This window comes from Amblyraja radiata, chromosome 8 (genome assembly GCF_010909765.2).
Source record: "Amblyraja radiata isolate CabotCenter1 chromosome 8, sAmbRad1.1.pri, whole genome shotgun sequence".
Taxonomy (NCBI): Eukaryota; Metazoa; Chordata; class Chondrichthyes; order Rajiformes; family Rajidae; genus Amblyraja; species Amblyraja radiata.
In genome coordinates, this window is record NC_045963.1 from 28,424,316 (window position 1) to 28,444,260 (window position 19,945).

The 19,945-nt window shown below is 42.0% G+C and overlaps 1 protein-coding gene across 3 annotated transcripts in view; it reads right to left on the minus strand.

The window, feature by feature from the left end:
- fh (fumarate hydratase) overlaps positions 1-15,335 on the minus strand; it is a 33,699-nt gene extending 18,364 nt beyond the window's left edge. Inside the window, exons 1-3 of one of the 3 annotated variants that reach the window (XM_033025462.1) lie at positions 15,162-15,335; positions 6,867-7,001; positions 4,311-4,421 (exon numbers count right to left, since the gene is read on the minus strand). In XM_033025462.1, the coding sequence (XP_032881353.1) occupies positions 4,311-4,421; positions 6,867-7,001; positions 15,162-15,281 (366 nt within the window). In that variant the 5' untranslated portion in view covers positions 15,282-15,335. Of the gene's footprint in view, positions 1-4,310; positions 4,422-6,866; positions 7,002-8,771; positions 8,791-14,512; positions 14,867-15,161 lie in introns of those variants that run through there. The other 2 variants (XM_033025463.1, XM_033025464.1) reach the window with 2 other exon arrangements.
- Positions 15,336-19,945: the final 4,610 nt, after the last annotated feature.

A 19,945-nucleotide genomic window follows, 5' to 3' on the forward strand; every position in this document is an offset into this window, starting at 1 on the left:
GCATGATAACATAATACATCAATTTAAGGTTCTTTCAACATGTTGTCATGACAGTGTTAACTTTTATTTAGTGTCGGCAACAATGAATATCATAAATAAGTTGCGATTACGATATAAACCACTCCCATCGGGCAGAAGATGCAGAACCATCAAAGCACGCACCACCAGACTCGGGTGTCTATCTTTGGTTTAAACCAGCATCTGCAGTTCCTTCTTACACAGCCTCTTCCCCTGTTTCTGAATCGTCCTTCCACAAGCTAGGGTACTGTCCAATTCATCCCTTCCCCATTGTGGACATTGGATTGTCTCTGGAACTGTTGCTCTACAATGCTATGGGTGGCACTACGGCAGTTACTGCCACATGCGCCACAGACACAAATTCAATCTTGACTACGGGTGCTTGTCTGTACAGTGGTTATACGTTCTCTCTGTGACCTGCATGGGTTTTCCCCGGGAGCTCTGGTATCCACACTCTAAAGTTGCACAGGTTTGTAGGTTAATTGGCTTGGTAAAATTGTCCCTAGTGTGTGTAGGATAGTGTTAATGTGCAGGGATCGCTGGTCGGCGCGGACTTGGTGGGCCAAGGGCCTGTTTTGCACACTATCTCTGAACTAAACTAAAATGGCGAGAATCATATTCTGAACTCTGTATCTTCTCCTTTGCTCTACCTACTGCACTTGAATTGCTTGATTATATTTTACATAGTATTATCTGATCTGATTGCATAGCATGCAAAAATAAAGCTTTTTACTGTACCTCAGTACACATGACAATATAATAAACCTAAACTTTCGAATTTGGAACTGATACGCTACAACTGGGAACTATATTCTGCATTCTGTAATTTCCCCTTTGTTTTATCTATTGTACTTGAATTTGACTTGTTTACATTTATTTATCATATTATCTGAGATGTTAGAATAACATGTAAAACAAAGTTTTTCATTGTACCTCGATACATAACCGTAATAAACTTAAACTTAAAGAATGTTGCACAAGTTATAAAATACTAGGTCATACAGACCTGATCAATCATCACAACCAACCTTGAACATATTTCTGCCCAAACCTGTTCTTCTTTGCAAGTATTACTATGCTGCACTATAATATCTAATACAACATGTTGAGCTTCTAATCACACTTCAATGTTAAACTTAACCATGAGTTGAACTTAATGCCACTACTGCATAGTCCTGCAGTGTGACTAGAAAATGCCACCCACTGGCCAAACCTTAGTATGGCAACAATAGTGGTTCGAGAAGTGTCAGTAACAGTGGAATAAAAATTGTGTGTAAATCACCTTTATTTTTTTATACCCCCCCCCCCATCCCAGTTTTACATATTCTGTAATGATGGAAGTATCGTGGAGCAAGTATTAATTTCTTCCATGTGATATTTTTGAGTGTAGATAAACCTTGAGGTGCAACTAATCAACCAATGCACTTTGAAATGGAGATATCAAGAAACAAGACTGTTTTATTGTCATATGTCCCAGACAGTACAATGAAATTCTTACTTACAGCAGCACAACTGGTATGTCAACATAGTACACTGTAAACAATATAAGAAACAAAAAAGAGATCAGTGCGGTGGCGCAGCGGTAGAGTTGCTGCCTCACAGCGCCAGAGACCCGGGTTGATTCCTGACTACGGGTACTGTCTGTGTGGAGTTTGTACGTTTTCCCTGTGATCGCGTGGGTTTTCTTCGGGTGCTCTGGTTTCCTTCCACACTCTAAAGACGTATGGGTTTGTAGGTTAATTGGCTTCAGTAAAAATTGCAATTTGTCTCTAGTGTGTAGGATAGGACTAATTTATGTACAGGGATCGCTGGTCGGCATGGTCCCGGTGGGCCGAAGGGCCTGTTTCCGTGCTGTATCTCTAAACTAAAATTATTTAATATACACACACATGCATCCATACATATCAAAACAAACAAATAATAGTAGTGCAAAAAGACAAAACCAATGCCCCCAAATCTCTGTAGTTAAGAACTTATGTGGAGATGATAGTGTTTAATAGCCTGATGGTTGCAGGGAAGAAGCTTTTCCTGAACCTGGACGTTAAGAGTTTTCAGGCTCTTATATCTTCTTCCCAATGGCAGGACTGAAATGAGAGCGTGGGCAGGGTGGTGTGGGTCTCTGATGATGCTGGCTGCCTTTTTGAGCCAGCAACTCCTCCTGTACAACCCTTCCATGGCAGAAAGGTCAGTACCCATCATGGACTGCGTTCTTATGAATAGCCCTTTGAGACTAAAATTATCTGGACTGGTGATTTGGAGTCATTACCAATAGCATCAGTATTTGCTACATGCTTACTGTCTAAACATAAAACACTTCAGCCCAAGATGAGACCATTCGGCCCACAATGTCTGTGCTGAACATGTCAAGATAAATTAATTTATGTCAAGATAAATTTATTTCATCTGCCGGCACATCATTTATATCCCTCTTTCTCTGCATATCCATGAGCCTGCCTAAATGCCTTTAGCTGCCACTGTTGTATCTCCCTTTACCACCACCCTGGCAGTGCATTCCAGGCACCCACCACTCTTTGTGTAAAAAACTTGCCCCGCACATCTCCTTTAAACTTCATCCATCTCACATTAAAGCTCTGCCCTCTAGCTTTGACATTTCCATCCTGGGTAATTCTGACTGTCTACCCTATCCATGCCCCCAAATTTTAATTACTTAAATTAAATATATTCCAAAATCTCACACACTTGTTATACAAATTAAGAATTGTTAAATTTGTTTAATGTTGTGATGAGAAATTATTGATCTGTTCCACAAAACCCAAATACAAATGACTTGAAGTATCCGACCCCATTTGGACTGATTAATAAAAGAAGAACTGACAACTAGAGAAGACCAGTAATACAGGGTCCATTCAATCCAAGGAAGACACAATATCAACATGGGCTTAAATCTGTTTCATGAGACTCGTGTCACAAATGTGTTCTGTATAATTTCTCTTTCATGTAATTTTCAGTAAAATATCTATAGTTCAGTAATATTCAAACTTGTGATTAAATTTGATTTTCAGGGCCATAAATCAAGGTACTAAGTGAAACTGGCGTCAAATAAGAATGTTTTCAAGTGGTGACAAAATCGTTGTCGTTATAGTAGGATTGTCACCCACTTACAATTTCAGTGCGAACATCCAAGGCCATGTAGGTATTGATATAATTTTCTCTCACGACACTTGGTACATAACACTTAGTCTTAAAGGCTGCACAGTGGCGCAGCTGTAGAGTTGCTGCCTTATGGTGCCGGAAACTCTGGATCGATCCTGACCGGATTCTGTAGTGTCAGTATGGTGCTCTGGTTTCTCCAAAACTCCAAAGACGTACAAGTTTGTAGGTTAATTGCTTTGGTATAATTGCAAATTGTCCCTGGTGTGTAGGATAGTGCTAGTGTACGGGGGTGATCGCTGGTCTGCACGGACTTGGTGGGCTGAAAGGTCTGTTGCCGCCCGGTATGTCTAAAGTAAACTCTTGCTTAAGGTCTCAGACTCCTTTGGTAGTTTGAGGCCGTTACCTCTGTTGGCATGGCAAAATGGCTCTGGAACCAAGAGGTGGACCTGGATATACCAGTTGCTTTGGAGCAACTAAAATAACTACTGCAGGTCTTCTCTTGCCACTGACCATGGTCTATGCCAGCTAAAATGCTTGCTTCCCTTCAACCCCACTAGATCTGCCATCAGTTCTCACGTTTACCAACTCAGCCAGGATTGCTTTCCTCCCACCATTATTGGTGGAGGAAGATTTCACATACGATCATGATTTTTACGAGAATGATCCCTAGGACAGATTGGGTTAACAGATGGTGAGCGTTTATCGGCACTGGTCCTGTACTCGCTGGAGTTTAGAAGGATGAAGGGATGGGGCCATATTAAAACTTATTGAATAGTGAAAGGCCTGGATAGAGTGGACGCAGAGAGGACGTTTCCACTAGTGGGAGAGTCTAGGACCAGAAAGCATAGCCTCAGAATAAAAGGATATACCTTTAAAAAGGAGTTTTTTCTTCAGCCAGAGGGTGGTGAATCTGTAGAATTCATTGCATCAGAAGGCCAAGTAAATGGATATTTTTAACTCAGAGATTGACAGATTTGTATGGGTATCAAGGGTTATACAGAGAAGACAGGAGAATGGGATTGAGAGGGAAAGATAGATCAGCCATGATTGAAGGGCAGAGTAGACTTGAGGGGCCGAATGGCCTAATTCTGTTCCTGGAACTAATGGGTCAGCACGGACACAGTGGGCTGACGGGCCTGTTTCCACAGTGTATCTTTAAAGTCTAAAGATCACACTACCTCATCTGCAGCCTTCATAATACCATTCGCAATCTTTGGGTCCAAGCCATAGTCCATATTCACTTCTGCAGCCGCTCTTTTTAAAATGCCAAAGGCTTTTATAACTTGGATCTGTGAACAGAAACAGTGGAAACAACATCAGTTTAGTTTAGTTTCGAGATAACTCACGGAAACAGACACTTCGGCTCACTGAGTCTGCATCGCCCAGCAATCCCTGCACACTAGCACTATCCTACACACTGGGGACAATTTACAATCTTTACCAAAGCCAATTAACCGACAAACCTGTATGTGTTTGGTATGTTGGAGGAATCCGGAGCACCCGGGGAAACCCTACATGGTCACAGGTAGAACATACAAACTCTGTACAGACAGCACCTGTAGTCAGGATCGAACCTGTCCCGGAGGCCGTAAGGCAACAACTCTACCGCAGCGCCACCATGCCGCCCAAATATCATTATTTTACTTTTTCTCTCCACTCTGCTACAGAAAGGGTGGCACAGTGGGGCAGCGGTAGAGTTGCTGCCTTACAGAGCCAGGGTTCAATCCTGACTACTCCGTACGGAGTTTGCACGCTCTCACTACGACCACGTGGGTTTTATCCGGGTGCTCCGGTTTCCTCAGACATGCAGGTTAATTGGCTTCCATAAATTATCCTTAGTGTGTTGGATAGAACATGTTTTTTTTCCATTTCATTTCTATTCAGATTGTAGTGACTGTGTACTGCTGGAGTCCAGCAAACAATGTATGGATGATCATGGGACAGCAAGGACTCTGTGGGCCAAAGGGCCTGTTTCCATGCTGCATCTCTAAACAAAACTAGAAAGGTTTTATTAAAATATTGCATTTGGAAAATGCATATTCAATAAAGAATGCAATTTCCTTATGGCTTAGGTAAACATTTCTGACAGATCACGTTATCTATTTCACCGTAGCAGACATCGCAAACAGGATCTGTTGATATTGTGCTGGACAAAACTGTGATTACACTGCTCAGTGCGTCACTGTGCAGTGGGGAAGGACAGCTCCAAATGAGCTTGCAGAATTATACACAAACCCCCCCGCTTGCTGGGCACCAGCAGTTCCAAAACACTCAATAGTTCAGTCACGACAATCAGAATAGCATTTAAATGAAAATAAATAGGTCAGCGTAGACTCGATGGGCTGAAGGGCCTGTTTTTCTGCTGTATCTTTCAATTAATCAGAGGAATAGATTGGGTAGATGCACAGAGTCTCTTGCTCAGAGTAGGGGAATCAAGAACCAGAGGACATAAGTTTAAGATCAGGGGGAAAGATTTAACAAGAACCTGAGGAGTAACTTTTTCACATAAAGGGTGGTGGATTTATGGAACGAGCTGCCAGAGGAGGTAGTTGGAGCCGGTCCTATCGCAACATTTAGGAAACATTTAGACAGTACATCGATAAGACAGGTTTAGAGGGATATGGGCCAAATGCAGGTAGGTGGGTCTAGTGTAGATGGGACATATTGATCGGTGTGGGCAAGATGGGCTAAAAGACCTTCGTTTAATTCTATGAAATGAAAAAAGGTATATGCTTTTCTAGTAGGTATTAATATTGATTTTATTATTATCATGTGTCGCGAGATAGTAGAAAAACTTGGTTTTGTGTGCGACATAGGGGAGGCAGACAGAACCTTATTTCCCAGGATAGGCATATCAAATATTAAAGGGTAGAGTGGTGCAAAGCTTAAAGAGAAGTGCGGGACAAGTTTTGTTTTTTTTAAAGGGGGTGGCGAGTTCCTGGGACGAGTGCTGGAAATGGTAGTTGTGGCAGATACGATGGGGACATATACAGGAATTTTAGATAGGTATATGGATTATCCAGGGCTTTGAGGGATACGGATTATGTGCAGGCAGATAAGTGCTGTTCTTGGCATCATGTTCCACACAGACATTTTGGGCTGAAGGGCCCGATCCCTTGCTGTAATGATCTGTGCTATCCAGGCAAAATCATACCATGCATGAGGACATCAGGCAGTACAAAGGAGAAAATCGACAGTGTGTCATAGAGTCAAGCAGCGTGTAAACAGGTCTTTCGGCTCAACTTGCCCACGCTGACCAACATGCCCCATCTACACTTGTCCCATCTCTCTGCGTTTGGCCCATATCCCTCTAAACCTGCCCTCCTCTTGTATCTGTCCACATGTCTCTTAAACGTTACAATACTATCTGCCTCAACTACCTCCACTGGCATCTCCTTCGATATACCCTCCACCCTTTGTGTAAAAAAAGACACTCCTCATGTTCTTATTAAATCTTTCCCTCCTCACCTTAAAACAATGTAATCTGGGTCCTGATTCCCCAACTCTGAGCAATCTATTCCTCTCGTGATAGAGTATGATATAGTACCATTTATAGTATTAAAAGTGCATAATATATGATTAAAAATAGAGAAAATGCAGATAAAAGAAATTCAAGGAATGCAACAAGGTATGCAATTCAGCGTTAACTTGGGAGAATACAAATTAGTTCTCCTCACCTAAGAAAAGATAAACTTACCATAGAGAGAGCTAAACTCTATGGACATAATACTTACTGGCATCCTCTCAGACATCCCACCGATTTTAAAGTTCATCATTGATCTCACTGTCTGGGCTCCATAATATCTGTCATTTGGCACCTTCAACTCACCAAAGGTATCATACTCAATTCTGTACCCTTCAGAACTTTCCTGCAAAAAAAATAATCAAAAGGCCAATTATGTCCAATTATGTCCATTTCTCAAAAAGAGATTGTGTAATTATCAAATTAAATCGTAAATTCCATTAGACATAAAACTTAGTCTTTAGTCAGAGGGTGGTGAATCTACGGAATTCATTGCCACAGACAGCTGCGGAGGCCAAGTCAATGGATATTTTTTTAAGGCAGAGATTCACAAATTCTTGATTAGGGTGCCAGGGATTATGGGGAGAAGGCAGGTGAATGGGGTTGAGAGGGCAAGGTAGATCAGCCATGATTAAATGGCAGATTAGACAATAGGCAGAATGGCCTAATTCTGTTCCTAGTATTTATGAACTTTACAGACCATGGACAAAATGATAGTAATGACATAAAAGGTTACAGGAGGACATTCAGCCTATCGTGCCTTCACTGGCTCTATACGAGAGCATTGCGGTACACTTGCCCAGGTGTAGAGTTACTGCCCTACAGCGCCAGAGACCCGGGTTCGATCCTGACCACATGTGCTGTCTGTGCAGTTAGTACCTTCTCCCTGTGACCGTGTGGGTTTCCCCCGGGTGCTCTGGTTTCCTCCCACATCCCAAAGACGTGCAGGTTTAGTGTAATTGCCTTCTGTAAATTTATTTCAGTGTGTAGGATTGAACTAGTGTACGGGTGATCAATGGTCAGTGTGGACTCGGTGGGCCGAAGGGCCTGTTTCCATGCTCCCATAGAGGGAGTACAGAGAAGGTTCACCAGACTGATTACTGGGATGTCAGGACTTTCATATGAAGAAAGACTGGATAGACTCAGCTTGTAGTCGCTAGAATTTAGAAGATTGAGGGGGGATCTTATAGAAGCATAAAATTCTTAATGGATTGGACAGGCTAGATGCAGGAAAAATGTTCCCGATGTTGGGGGAGTCTAGAACTCGGGGTCACAGTTTAAGTATAAGGGGTAGGCCATTTAGGACTGAGATGAGGAACAATCTCTTCACACAGAGAGTTGTGAACCTGTGGAATTCCCCGCCACAGAAGGCAGTGGAGGCCAATTCAGTGGATGTTTTCAAGAGAGTTAGATTTAGTTCTTACGGCTAAAGGAATCAAGGGATATGGGGAAAAAGCAGGAACGGGGTACTGATTTTAAGATTATCAGCCATGATCATATTGAATGGCTGTGCTAGCTCGAAGGGCTGAATGGCCTATTCCTGCATCTATTTTTCTATGTTTCTAATCATGGCTGATCTACCTCTTCCTCCTAACCCCATTCTCCTGCCTTCTCCCCATAACCTCGAACACCTGTACTAGTCAAGAATCTATCAATCTGCTTTAAAATTATCCACTGACTTAGCCTCCACGACCTTCTGTGGCAAAGAATTCCACAGATTCACCACCCTCTGACTGAAGAAATTTCTCCTCATCTCCTTTCAAAAAGAATGTCCTGTAATTCTGAGGCTATGACCTTTGATCCCAGACTCTCCCACTAGTGGAAACATCCTCTCCACATCCACTCGGTCCAAGCCTTTCACTATTCTGTACGTAACTATTCTGTATCTTCATTATTCTAATTAGCCTACAAACCTGCACTTCTATGTAATAGTGTGTGGAAACTGGAGCACCGGGAGAAAACACACGGTAGCAGGGAGAATGTACAAACTCTGTATAGTCAGCACCCGAACCCGGCCTTTGTAACATGCTCTGAGGTGGCAACTCTACTGCTGCACCACTATGCTGCCCCTTGATATGAGCCCCGGAATCAATAATGAGTTTAGGTGATCAACAACCTGATCAGAAGCTCTGGAGTCATGTACAGTTCAGCCACAGTATCACCGAGAGGAAACTAAGTCATCTAAAAATGGTGATCCGAAACGTCACCTATCCATGTTCTACAGAGATGTAGCCTGATCTGCCGAGTTACTCCAGCACTTTGTGTCCTTCTATGTAAACCAGCATTCCTTGTTTCCACATCCCTGAGTGGGTTTACCAAGTCAGAAGGGTAAATGTACAACTCCCATTTCCCCGGATGGATTTTGAAAGGCATCATAGAAGAGTCAATAGAGGCATGAAGCAGAAAGATTAGGTTTCCATTACAGATGCGTCAATTAATTAATAATTAATTCATTGTAAACAATGTGCAGTGACAGAATGATTTGCAATAAGATTAAATAAATATTTGCAGTCAATGTACAAAACTAATTTACTCATAAAAACAGGGCCCATTTAAAAAGCAGATTAAACAAGAATTCACAACAGAAATCGCTGCCAAAATGTATATAATTTCTCCTGAAAATAAGTGTGATTGGAAATAACATAAACCTATCTCAGACATCTAGTTCAGTTAGGAGATGCAGCATGGAAACAAGCCCTTCAGCCCACCTAATCCACAGCCCACTGATTCCGCACTGACCATCGATCACCCATTCACACTAGTTCTATGTTATCCCACGTTGTCATTCACTCCCTACACACTAGGGGGGACAATTTATATAGGGCCAATTAACCTAGAAACCTGCACGTCTTTGGGGCTTAGAAGGAAATCAGAAACCAGAGCACCTGGAGGAAACCCTGGCGATCACAGGGAGAACGTGCAAACACCACATAGACAACAGACGTAGTCAGGATCTGTGGCGCTGAGACAGCAGCTCTACCAACTGAATTAACCAATCACCTTCACTCTTGCAAGGAATGTCAGTGGTCTATTTTAAAATATTCCTAAAGGATCATTCTTCCCCATAAAAATGTTCAACTAACTGTACCCTCTTCTAATGTCTGGAGTGAGTTTTGTTTAGCTTACAAAAAAGGCCCAACAGCCCACCAAGTCCGTGCCAACCATCAATTCCTGTACACTAGCACTATCCTACACACTAGGGACAATTTACAATTTTTACCAAGCCAATTGGCCTGCAAACCTGTATGTCTTTGGAGTGTGGGAGGAAATGGGAGATCCAGGAGAAAACCCAGGTGGTCACAGGGAGAACATACAGACAGCACCCGTAGTCATGATCCAACCCAGGTCTCTGGCGCTGTAAGGCAGCAACTCAACCGCTGCCACTCTTGAGGTGTGTCCAATATTTATTTTGTCAATGTCTTTAAATGGATTTCCTTCAATATTGGAACTGGATAGGTTGGGCTTGCTTTACCGAGAGCGTATGACGCTCGGGGCTGTATGGAATTATGAAGGGCGTAGATGGGGTGGAAAATGAGAAATGTTTAAAACTAGAGAGCATAGGTTTAAAATGAAGAATGCAAGGTGTAAACAGGATCTGAGGAAGAAGCTATGCACCCAGTCAGTGGAACATCTGAGAGGGAGGGGGATGCGAGTAACAGCACAACCTTAAAAATTATCCAGTTGAGCAACTAAATCACTAAGGCATAGAAAGCTATGGACCAAGGATTAAGATAGATGGATACTTGGTGATTGCCATGGTTATGGTAAACCGGAGAGCCTGTCTTCAAGGTCATGGACTCCATAACTCTCAGAATTGGATGGAAAAACGAGACAAAGTTGTGGAGTAACTCAGCAGATCAGGAAGCATCTCTGGAAAACGTGGATAGGTGACATTTTAGGTCGGGACCCTTCATCAGATAAAACATCTCCCATCCATGTCCTACAGAGATGCTGCCAGGCCCACTGAGTTACTCCAGCACTTTGTCTTTTCATGTGAATTAGCATCTTCAGTTCCACGTTTCTCGGGATTATATAGAATTAGTGAATCCTAAACATTAGTCAGAACTTGATCACAGTACTTAAAAATTCCATCATTAATAGGAACATGTACAGTTCCTAAAATATTTATAAAAAAACATACTGCATTAACTTAAACTACTGTTTCAATTTGAGATTCAAAGAGCAGGATAGAACACCTTTATCAAAACTGCTCTTTAATAGTTTGACCGTGTGAAATTATTGAAGGTTGTTTAACAGTTAAGCTGTTAACACTGGAGCAGAGCTGATATATGAGCAATACCACAATTACAATAAATAAGTAAAACCCCAAACAGGGGTCTTGAAATCACAAATGAATTGCACTCCTACAGAAGTGATACAGTGTGGAAACAGACCCTTCGGCCCAACTTGGCCACACTACCCAACATCTGCACTTGTCCCACGTGCCTGCGTTTGGCCCATATCCTTCCAAACCTGTCCTTATCTATGTACCTGTCCAATTGTTTCTTAATGGCCCTGATTCTTGATTCCCCTACTCTGGGCAAGAAACACTGTGTGTCTACCTGATCTATTCCTCTCATTAATTGAAAGATACAGCATGAAAAACAGGCCTTTCAACCCATCGAGTCTGCACCCATCATCAATCACCTGCTCACACTAGTTCTGTTATCTTATGTACTGATCCACTCTCTTCACCCTATTGGCAATTTTAAAAAGACAATTAACCTAAAAACATGCATATCTTCATGATGTGGGAGGCAAATGAAGCACTCGGAAGAAATCCACGTGGTCACAGGGAAAACGTGCAAGCTCCACACATAGACAGCACCCGAGCTCAGGGTCAAACCTGGGTCTCTGGCGCAGTGAAGCAATGGCTCTACCAACTGCACCACTGTGACCATAATCAAAATTATTCCTACAACTGGATGTCTATCGCTATTTTGACAATAAAGTGCCAACATGACACAAAATGATTACTGCTTCCAGTTTGATGCAAATTGTAGTCCTAATCTGATTGGAAAGATGTTAAAAGCAGCGTTGAGTCCACGAGATACAACAAATAATAATAATAATGGATGGGATTTATATAGCGCCTTTCTAATACTCAAGGCGCTTTACATCGCATTATTCATTCACTCCTCAGTCACACTCGGTGGTGGTAAGCTACTTCTGTAGCCACAGCTGCCCTGGGGCAGACTGACGGAAGCGTGGCTGCCATTCTGCGCCTACGGCCCCTCCGACCACCACCAATCACTCACACACATTTACACACAGGCAAAGGTGGGTGAAGTGTCTTGCCCAAGGACACAACGACAGTATGCACTCCAAGCGGGATTCGAACCGGCCACCTTCCGGTCGCCAGCCGAACACTTAGCCCATTGTGCCATCTGTCGTCCCAAAGGTTAAGAAAGTCCAAAGGTTAAGAAGTCCAAAAATAGGTTGACAGGAGGGCCAATAATTGCTGCCAGAGCACACTGCTCTACTTGCAGAGCTATTTTAGTCAGCTCTGATACTGGATACCAGTGATCCAGCAGAAGCTATTGATTTATTTTCCTGCCTTCAGAACCAAGCAGTAAAGTCAGAAATAGTCCACAACAATGCCATTTTCAGTTTCCTGAAGAGAAATAACTTTATTAGTCCCATACTCCACAATACACTCTTCAGAAAAAAATAACATTTTACATTAGACTTTTATGTAAGACAACGTCAGCACAGTGGTGCAGCCTTACAGCACCAGAGACCCACGTTCGATACTGACAATGGGTGCTGTCTGTACAGAGTTTATACATTTTGTACACTGTAGGTTTTCTCCGGGCGCTCTGGTTTCCTCCCACACTCCAAAGACGTGCAGATTTGTCGGTTAATTGCATTCTGTAAAATTCTCCCTAGCATGTAGAATGGAACCAGTGTACAGGTGATCACTGAGCGGCGTGGACACAGTGGGCCGAAGAGACTGTTTCCATGCTGTATCTTCAAACTAAACTTGCTTGGATTAATTTCAAACTATTCATAGGTTGAACTTGCAGTTTCTCTGAAAGATTGAGAACTGACATCTTTATAAAATGGCACAGTTATCAAGAGAAAACTTGAGGAGAGGGAAAAAAACTAAAATTTTCTGAACTTTAGAAATCTGAAAACAGAAAGTTCTGCATTTCCGACTGTCAAGCAACATTGTTTTATTTTACTTATTTGATTAGAACATTGATGGCAGTTTTTAAGAACACATCCTGACCATTTCTCAGTTTCTCTTTAGTTGCAAAAGAGGCACTTCTCTGCATTTCACTAATTTATCAACTGAATTTAATTGTTTACAACCAAAAGTTACTTTTTAAAGTGGACTTATGCTAGCAACCATGAGGAGAACAAAGTCTGTTAAGAACGGAAATAAGACACTACCAGTTGATTGGATTATATATAAATGCAGAATTGTACCACCAATATACTGTTAACATTTGATTATACTATGTAAAGATGCAAAAACACAGGTTGTTCCTTGCGGTTAAATGCAATAAATGATTGTTTAGTCAGCCCAATAACTTGATTTTTTAATTTGTAAACAGCCATCAGCTCATTTCTGATAAAACCATTTAGTGGAGGCAACACACATGTTGGATCCACACAAGATGCCGTCTTGAGCTTACATATATGCAACTGGATGAATCTCTTAATTTACCAGCTTTTATTCGTCATCTCTTTCTGGCTTTCTTTCATGCACCACAATTACATACAACAATCTGTATGCTTCAGGACATCTTGAAAGGAATGTGATAAAATAAATGCAATTTTTTTGCTAATATTATCTAACCTTTCAAGTTTCACGTGATCAAGTTCTAAAGTATTTTGGGGGAAAAAAACACTGAATATTTTGGGGAAAAAACACTGGATTTACTCTTTTCAGTTACTGAATCTGTTAGCAATAAGGAACTGCCGATGCTAGTCTGAAGAAACATCCCAACCTGAAACATTACCTATCCACCACATTCTCCATATATGCTGCCTGACCCGCTGAGTTACTCCAGCACTGTGTCCTTTTTTTACTGAATATGTTAGTTTTCAGAGAAAATACTTGGGGTTCAAAGTAATTATCCATTCACAAAAACCTCCATAGGTCTCAGTCTGAAGAAGGGTGTCTACTCGAAACCCATTCCTTCTCTCCAGAGATGCTGCCCGTCCCGCTGAGCTACTCCAGCATTTTATGTCTACCTTCGATGTAAGCCAGCATTTGCAGTTCTTGCCTACACAAACTCCAATGGAAGTTCTGTTGTTCAAGGCGGTGGCTAACCCAAGAGAAATCAGCATAGGTATTAAATGCCGTAATTGTCAGTGGCACTATAAATAAAACACCCACACATTGTCACTGAGTGTCATAGAAACAGGCCCATCAACTCAACTCGTCCATGTCAACCAAGATACCATCTTAGTTGGGTGGTCTGAAGAAGGATCCTGATCCTAGTTCATCCTCTCCACATATGCTTCCTTCCCCGCTGAGTTACTCCAGCACTTTGTGTTTCGTTCAAGATTTGCCCACGTTTGATCCACATTCGTCTAAACACTCGAGTCATGAAAACCCCATAGAATAACCTGCCAAGGGCAGGGATCAAAACACAATCCTGAATAAATTCAAAAAGGAAATGGGGTCAAAACACAATCATAAATAAAATTTAAAAGGAAGTTGATTAATATTTTTCAGTGGGAAAATATTTACTTTTAAAAAAGAATTTGAATGGTTAGGTCGATGGTTGCCCTCTTTCAAAGAGCAGCTACAGGCAAACTGCACATAAATTGGCATGTCCGATTTTGCAACTATTTAAACTATAACAACCGACATTGGTAGCGTCGAGATAGATTGCAACCTACTCGCAAAGAAAGATGTCTGCCTCCTGCACTCTCTACATGTTCTCCGCTGCTTTCGAAGAATGATTTTGGGTCGATAGAATCAAAATTGTTATCCATCTGTGGATTGCCAACCGTACGCAAACTACGGCTCACTGTTCTTATTTAAAATATGTGGTGTTTAAGAGAGTTAAGAGCAGCGTAGGCCTGCCGGGTTTCCTGACTTGCGTGCACTGTCCGCTTTAACAGCAAAGCAAATGAAACTGCAAAATAAACAGCGAATTGTTGTTGTTTCTTTTAAGGAAACGTTCCTTAAAATGAACTCAAAGCCCGAGAAGTTGCAGAGCGCTGCTGCCTGTGTTGAGTGTGACCCTGGCGAGCGGTGCTGCAGCCGAGCTCCCGTGACCTTGTCCGGTTGGAACGTTGTTCGGAGAAACCGGGGCAACCCCGGGCTGCACGCGCCTGATTGACAGGGGGACCCCGGCACCGCAACACGGGGGGCGGGGGGTGCATGCAAGCAAAATGCAACGTTTTAACAGCAAAGCCCCTTCGGCCTGATTGCAAGCCGAGTTGCTACTTCCTAATCCGGTGTAGTGCAGGAAAGGCCGCACAGCGTGTGCGTCCTTGTCTGCTTTTGGTTCGGGGGAGGGTTATTTGGCTTAATTGCACTCACCATCCTTTTACTGATTGCAACAACAGTGGCCAGGAGCGAGTTTTTGGGAAATAGCTGACAGCCCTGTGTTACTCGGAGTTTGCTGTGGACGCACTGGAGGTTTCGGACAAAGCGGAACATGGTGCAACGGAGGAGGAGGAACTCGGGGCATCGTTGGATAGGCCGCCAGAGGGAGTTGTGGTGGAACGAGACCAAACTCGTTGCAACCAGACTTTTCGCTTTACCATTGGGAGTTTCGTGCTACTAAATATCTGTTTAAAAAAAAGCCTTAAGATTTCACATGTTTGACTTTAACCGGTTTTTTTTGCATCTGAATTTTGAATATGTTGTTAAGATGATGAAACCTGAACTTTGATGCATTGCCTAACTTTACTATTGACAAAGTTCCAAAGCAAAGTTTACGTTGCTTACGTGTTGATAACATCCAGAAATTTAGTTATTTTGATACGAGATGTGCAGAAGGAGTTTTGACCCCTCCGCAAAGTCACACATACACAACATTTACACACAAAAACACGCGTAGCCCAATACCGGTAATCATAAAGTTTTAAATAAAACATGCAGATACTGCAACCCTGACATTTAAAAAAAACAGAAATATTGGAAATACTTGGTAGGTTAGGCAACATTTCATATATTTATACCAAAGATAGACAAATCATGCTGGAGTAACTCGGCGGTTCAGGCAGCATCTCTGGAGAACTTTTTTTTCTCCGGGGATGCTGCCTGAACCGCTGAGTTACTCCAGCACTTTGTGTCCATATTTGCATCAGCAGTTCTTTGTTTCTATCTCACAAGTTTAACTTTATTCACTTTCGCCAAATCAAAGGGAGAACGAGGGTTAACCGGACGTCGTTTTGTCTTTGTTTAATTCCAATTCAAGCCCCTTTTCTAATATCTAATTGCATTAATGCAGTTTCCTGTTCAAATGTTTCATCACCTTTGCTATCAATTTCACCGTCTCTTCCTTATATCGACCACACCTCCTAACACCCTGTTTCCTCTAGTCTCAGCACATTCCATCTCCACATTTTCAGGCTCCATTGCATCTGTTCTAATGGTGATACACATTTTTTTTCTCCTCCAAAGGTTCTCTTACACGCCTGCTTGACTTTTGCGTACCTGTCCAGTAAGGCTAGGGGTCCCCTTTATCCTCGCCCACCAGTTCACCAGCTTTCACGGGACAGCAGATCAGATTCCATAATTTTAACCATCTTCAATATGAGATGCCATCACAATTATTTCCCACTCTTTCGGCAGTGCAAAGGCATCATTCCCCCCACAAACCTATAGGGGGGTTGCACGAAAGGTCACTGGGTCATAGGGCTCGACGCATGGAGCCGCTAAATCCAACTGGAAGACAACCGTCACTTCCGATATGTTATTAATGCTAGAAACGCGTACTTTCCTACCTGTTAAAAACCGCCAAAATTTTGAATTTTTGCGCTGAAAAAATTTGTGGAAGTCGGGGTAAGTGTGAGAGACATGTACCCAACTTCAGTATTCCAAAAGTGAAGCGAAATGAAGGTATAGGGTGATTTCACGAAAGGTCACTGGAGCGTAGATCCGCACCCACGTGACCGAAAATTTAACTGGGGGACAAGCGTAACTTCCGGTACATGTTAGTGGATGGGAAAACACGCACTTTCACACCCGTTAAAAACATCGAAAACGGCCAGTTTTTGAGCTGCAATTAACTGTTACCAGTCGGGGTGACCATGAGGCACAGCTACCTAAATTTACAGTTAAAAAAAAGATAGAAACTAAGGTCAATTCAAGAGGGAGCTGAAGGTGCAAAAACAGCGGAAGTTGTTAGCGGACATTTGTCGTGGAGATTTAAAGATCCAAAATATCGGGAATTATCGCGTTTGCTCGCTGCATTTCATCAAAAGTGGCATTATTGACTTTTTATCTTTATTAATTTGTTAGATGAAAAGTTTTAAAAGTGAAAAATCCGTCAGTAAAATTACAAAATCGCCCATGGTTCTCAGGTCGGTTTTGACATGCAAAATGAAAACGCTTCTGAAGCTCCATTTACCATTTAAATAATCGTTCAAAGTTCAGCATCAACTTGCTATAGATGCTTGAACTGCGACCAAATCTGCTTTAATACTCTCTTCTTGTTGCACGTGCATGGCGTTCTTGTGCACATTGTCTATCCTGCTCACAGTGGGTGCCCAATCAGGATTGTTGACATCATTCCATGCTGCAGGCTTGTCTGTTATTAGATGATAAATAAATAAGTAGTTTGGGTGATTGTGCAGGCTTTAAACAAGAAACATTGAGAAATATATTTTGGCAAATAATAAAATCTGATTTTGTCCAACTAACAGCTGACAATTATCCCATTCCTTAGCTTGCATCTGAGTAAAATTTATTTCCAAACGCATTGAGAGTTTACGATTATTTAAATGGAAAATGGAGCTTCAGAAGCGTTTTCATTTTGCATGTCAAAACCCACCTGAGAACAATGGGCGATTTTGCAATTTTACTGAAGGATTTCTAACTTTTAATACTTTTCATCTAACAAATGAATAAAGATAACAAAGCCAATAATGCCTTACTTTTGATGAAATGCAGCGAGCAAACGCGATAATTCCCGATATTTTGGATCTTTAAATCTCCACGACAAATGTCCGCTAACAACCTCCGCTGTTTTTGCACCTTCAGCTCCCTCTTGAATTTACCTTGGTTTCTATCTTTTTTTTGGACTGTAAATTTAGGTAGCTGTGCCTCACGGTCACCCCGACTGGTACAGTAAATTGCAGCACAAAAACTGTCCGTTTCCGATGTTTTTAACGGGTGTGAAAGTGCGTGTTTTCCCATTCACTGACATGTACCGGAAGTTACGCTTGTCCCCCAGTTAAATTTTGCGGTCACGTGGGTGCGGATCTACGCTCCAGTGACCTTTCGTGAAATCACCCTATACCTTCATTTCGCTTCACTTTTGGAATACTGAAGTTGGGTACATGTCTCTCACACTTACCCCGACTTCCACAAATATTTTCAGCGCAAAAATTCAAAATTCACTGCATTTCATCAAGTAAGGCATTATTTGTGTTTTTTCTTGATTCCTTTGGTATCTAAAAATTCTCAGAAGTGATAAATCTGGCTGTAAATTTTTCTTCAGATGCGTTTTCATTTTGTATGTAAAAACCCACGAGAACCATGGGCGATTTAAAAAAAATTACAGCCAGATTTATCACTTCTGAAACTTTTTAGATGCCAAAGGAATCAAGAAAAAACACAAATAATGCCTTACTGTTGATGAAATGCAGTGAGCAAACGGCCAATGTTCGCCAAGCACTCTGGCTGTTGTCCCTTCTGCTCTCGTTTCTATCTACCGTCATTTCTCCTCACTTTTGGAATTCTGAAGTAGGCTAAATGTCTCACACGCTTATCCAGATTTCTATAATTATTTACAGCGCAAATATTGACAATTTCAGCGGGTTTTAACGGGCCCGCTACGCAGGAAACAATGGTAAGTGCGTACTTGCAGTTCATCGCGTGTAATCCATTTGGAGTAGCGTACCAACAGTACGGGTCATGGGTTGTGACCCGACTGCCGTGAAACCTCCCTATTCCAAAATTCACGTTTTATTAATTTGTCATGTTAATTTATGAGTAAATTAAGGACTACATCTAGCCTTAACATCACGAAGGGGGAGATATTCCACACCACTTTTTTATAAACAAACTAGATTTTAGATAGATCGTGGCGCCGACCAGCGACCACCCTCCTTCACAAGCATCATGCTACACACCAGGGATAATTTATCAATTTTACTGAAGCCAATTAACCTATAAATCTTTGAAATGCAGCAGGAAACCGGAGCACCCAGAAAAAACCCTCGCGGTCACATAGAGAACGTACACACTCCGTACAGACAGCACCTGTCGTCAGGATCGCCGGCGCTGTTAAGCAGCAACTCTACTGCGACATCACCCTATAAGGATGGTTAGAATTTTTTCTCCATGGCAGAGATGTACAAGACCAGATGGCATAAGTTTTAAGTTGAGGGGTAAGAGATTTAATGGAGGTCTCAGGAAGAATATTTTCACCTAGAGAATGGGTGCAATCTGGAATGCACTGCATGTAAACGGTGGAGTTCTTCTTCTTCTTCTTCTTCTTCTTCTTCTTTGGAGTTTTACGGCAGCCGGCATCCACAATGTTGCATTGCTGCCACCTTCTGGCTTCACTCCACAGTCCTCATGTCTTTACATTATATCCGTTTTATAAGGCCAGAGGCCCTCAAGAAATCAAACAACAACTTTATTCCTTTTCCTTCCCCTCCACACTCTAGAATGTTCTTTTCTGATATATCTGTCATTCCAATTTTCTTCATTTCACTGATCAAAACTCTTCTTTCTGTTTCATATCTTCTACATGCAACTAGAGCATGCTGAACTGTTTCCGGCTGATGGCATTCCTCACACATCCCAGTAGGGTGTTTTCCCAACATTTTTAATGTGCTGTTCAGGTGAGTGTGTCCTATCCTCAATCTTGCTAATACTACCTGTTCTCTCCTGTTCCCCCCTCTTCTTGCTGTAATGCCCACTCTGTTTTGTAGCGAATAGAGGTGTCTCCCCTTTGTCTCCTGTTCCCAGTATTGTTGCCATTCCTGATTTATTTTCTTCCACACAATGTGTCTTCCTTCAGATTTGGATAATTGTAGGTTTACCTCTATGTTCTCTTTTTTAACAGCCTCTTTTGCTAATTTATCCACTTTTTCATTTCCTAGCACACCAATGTGTGCTGGGACCCACAACAAAGTCACGTCACT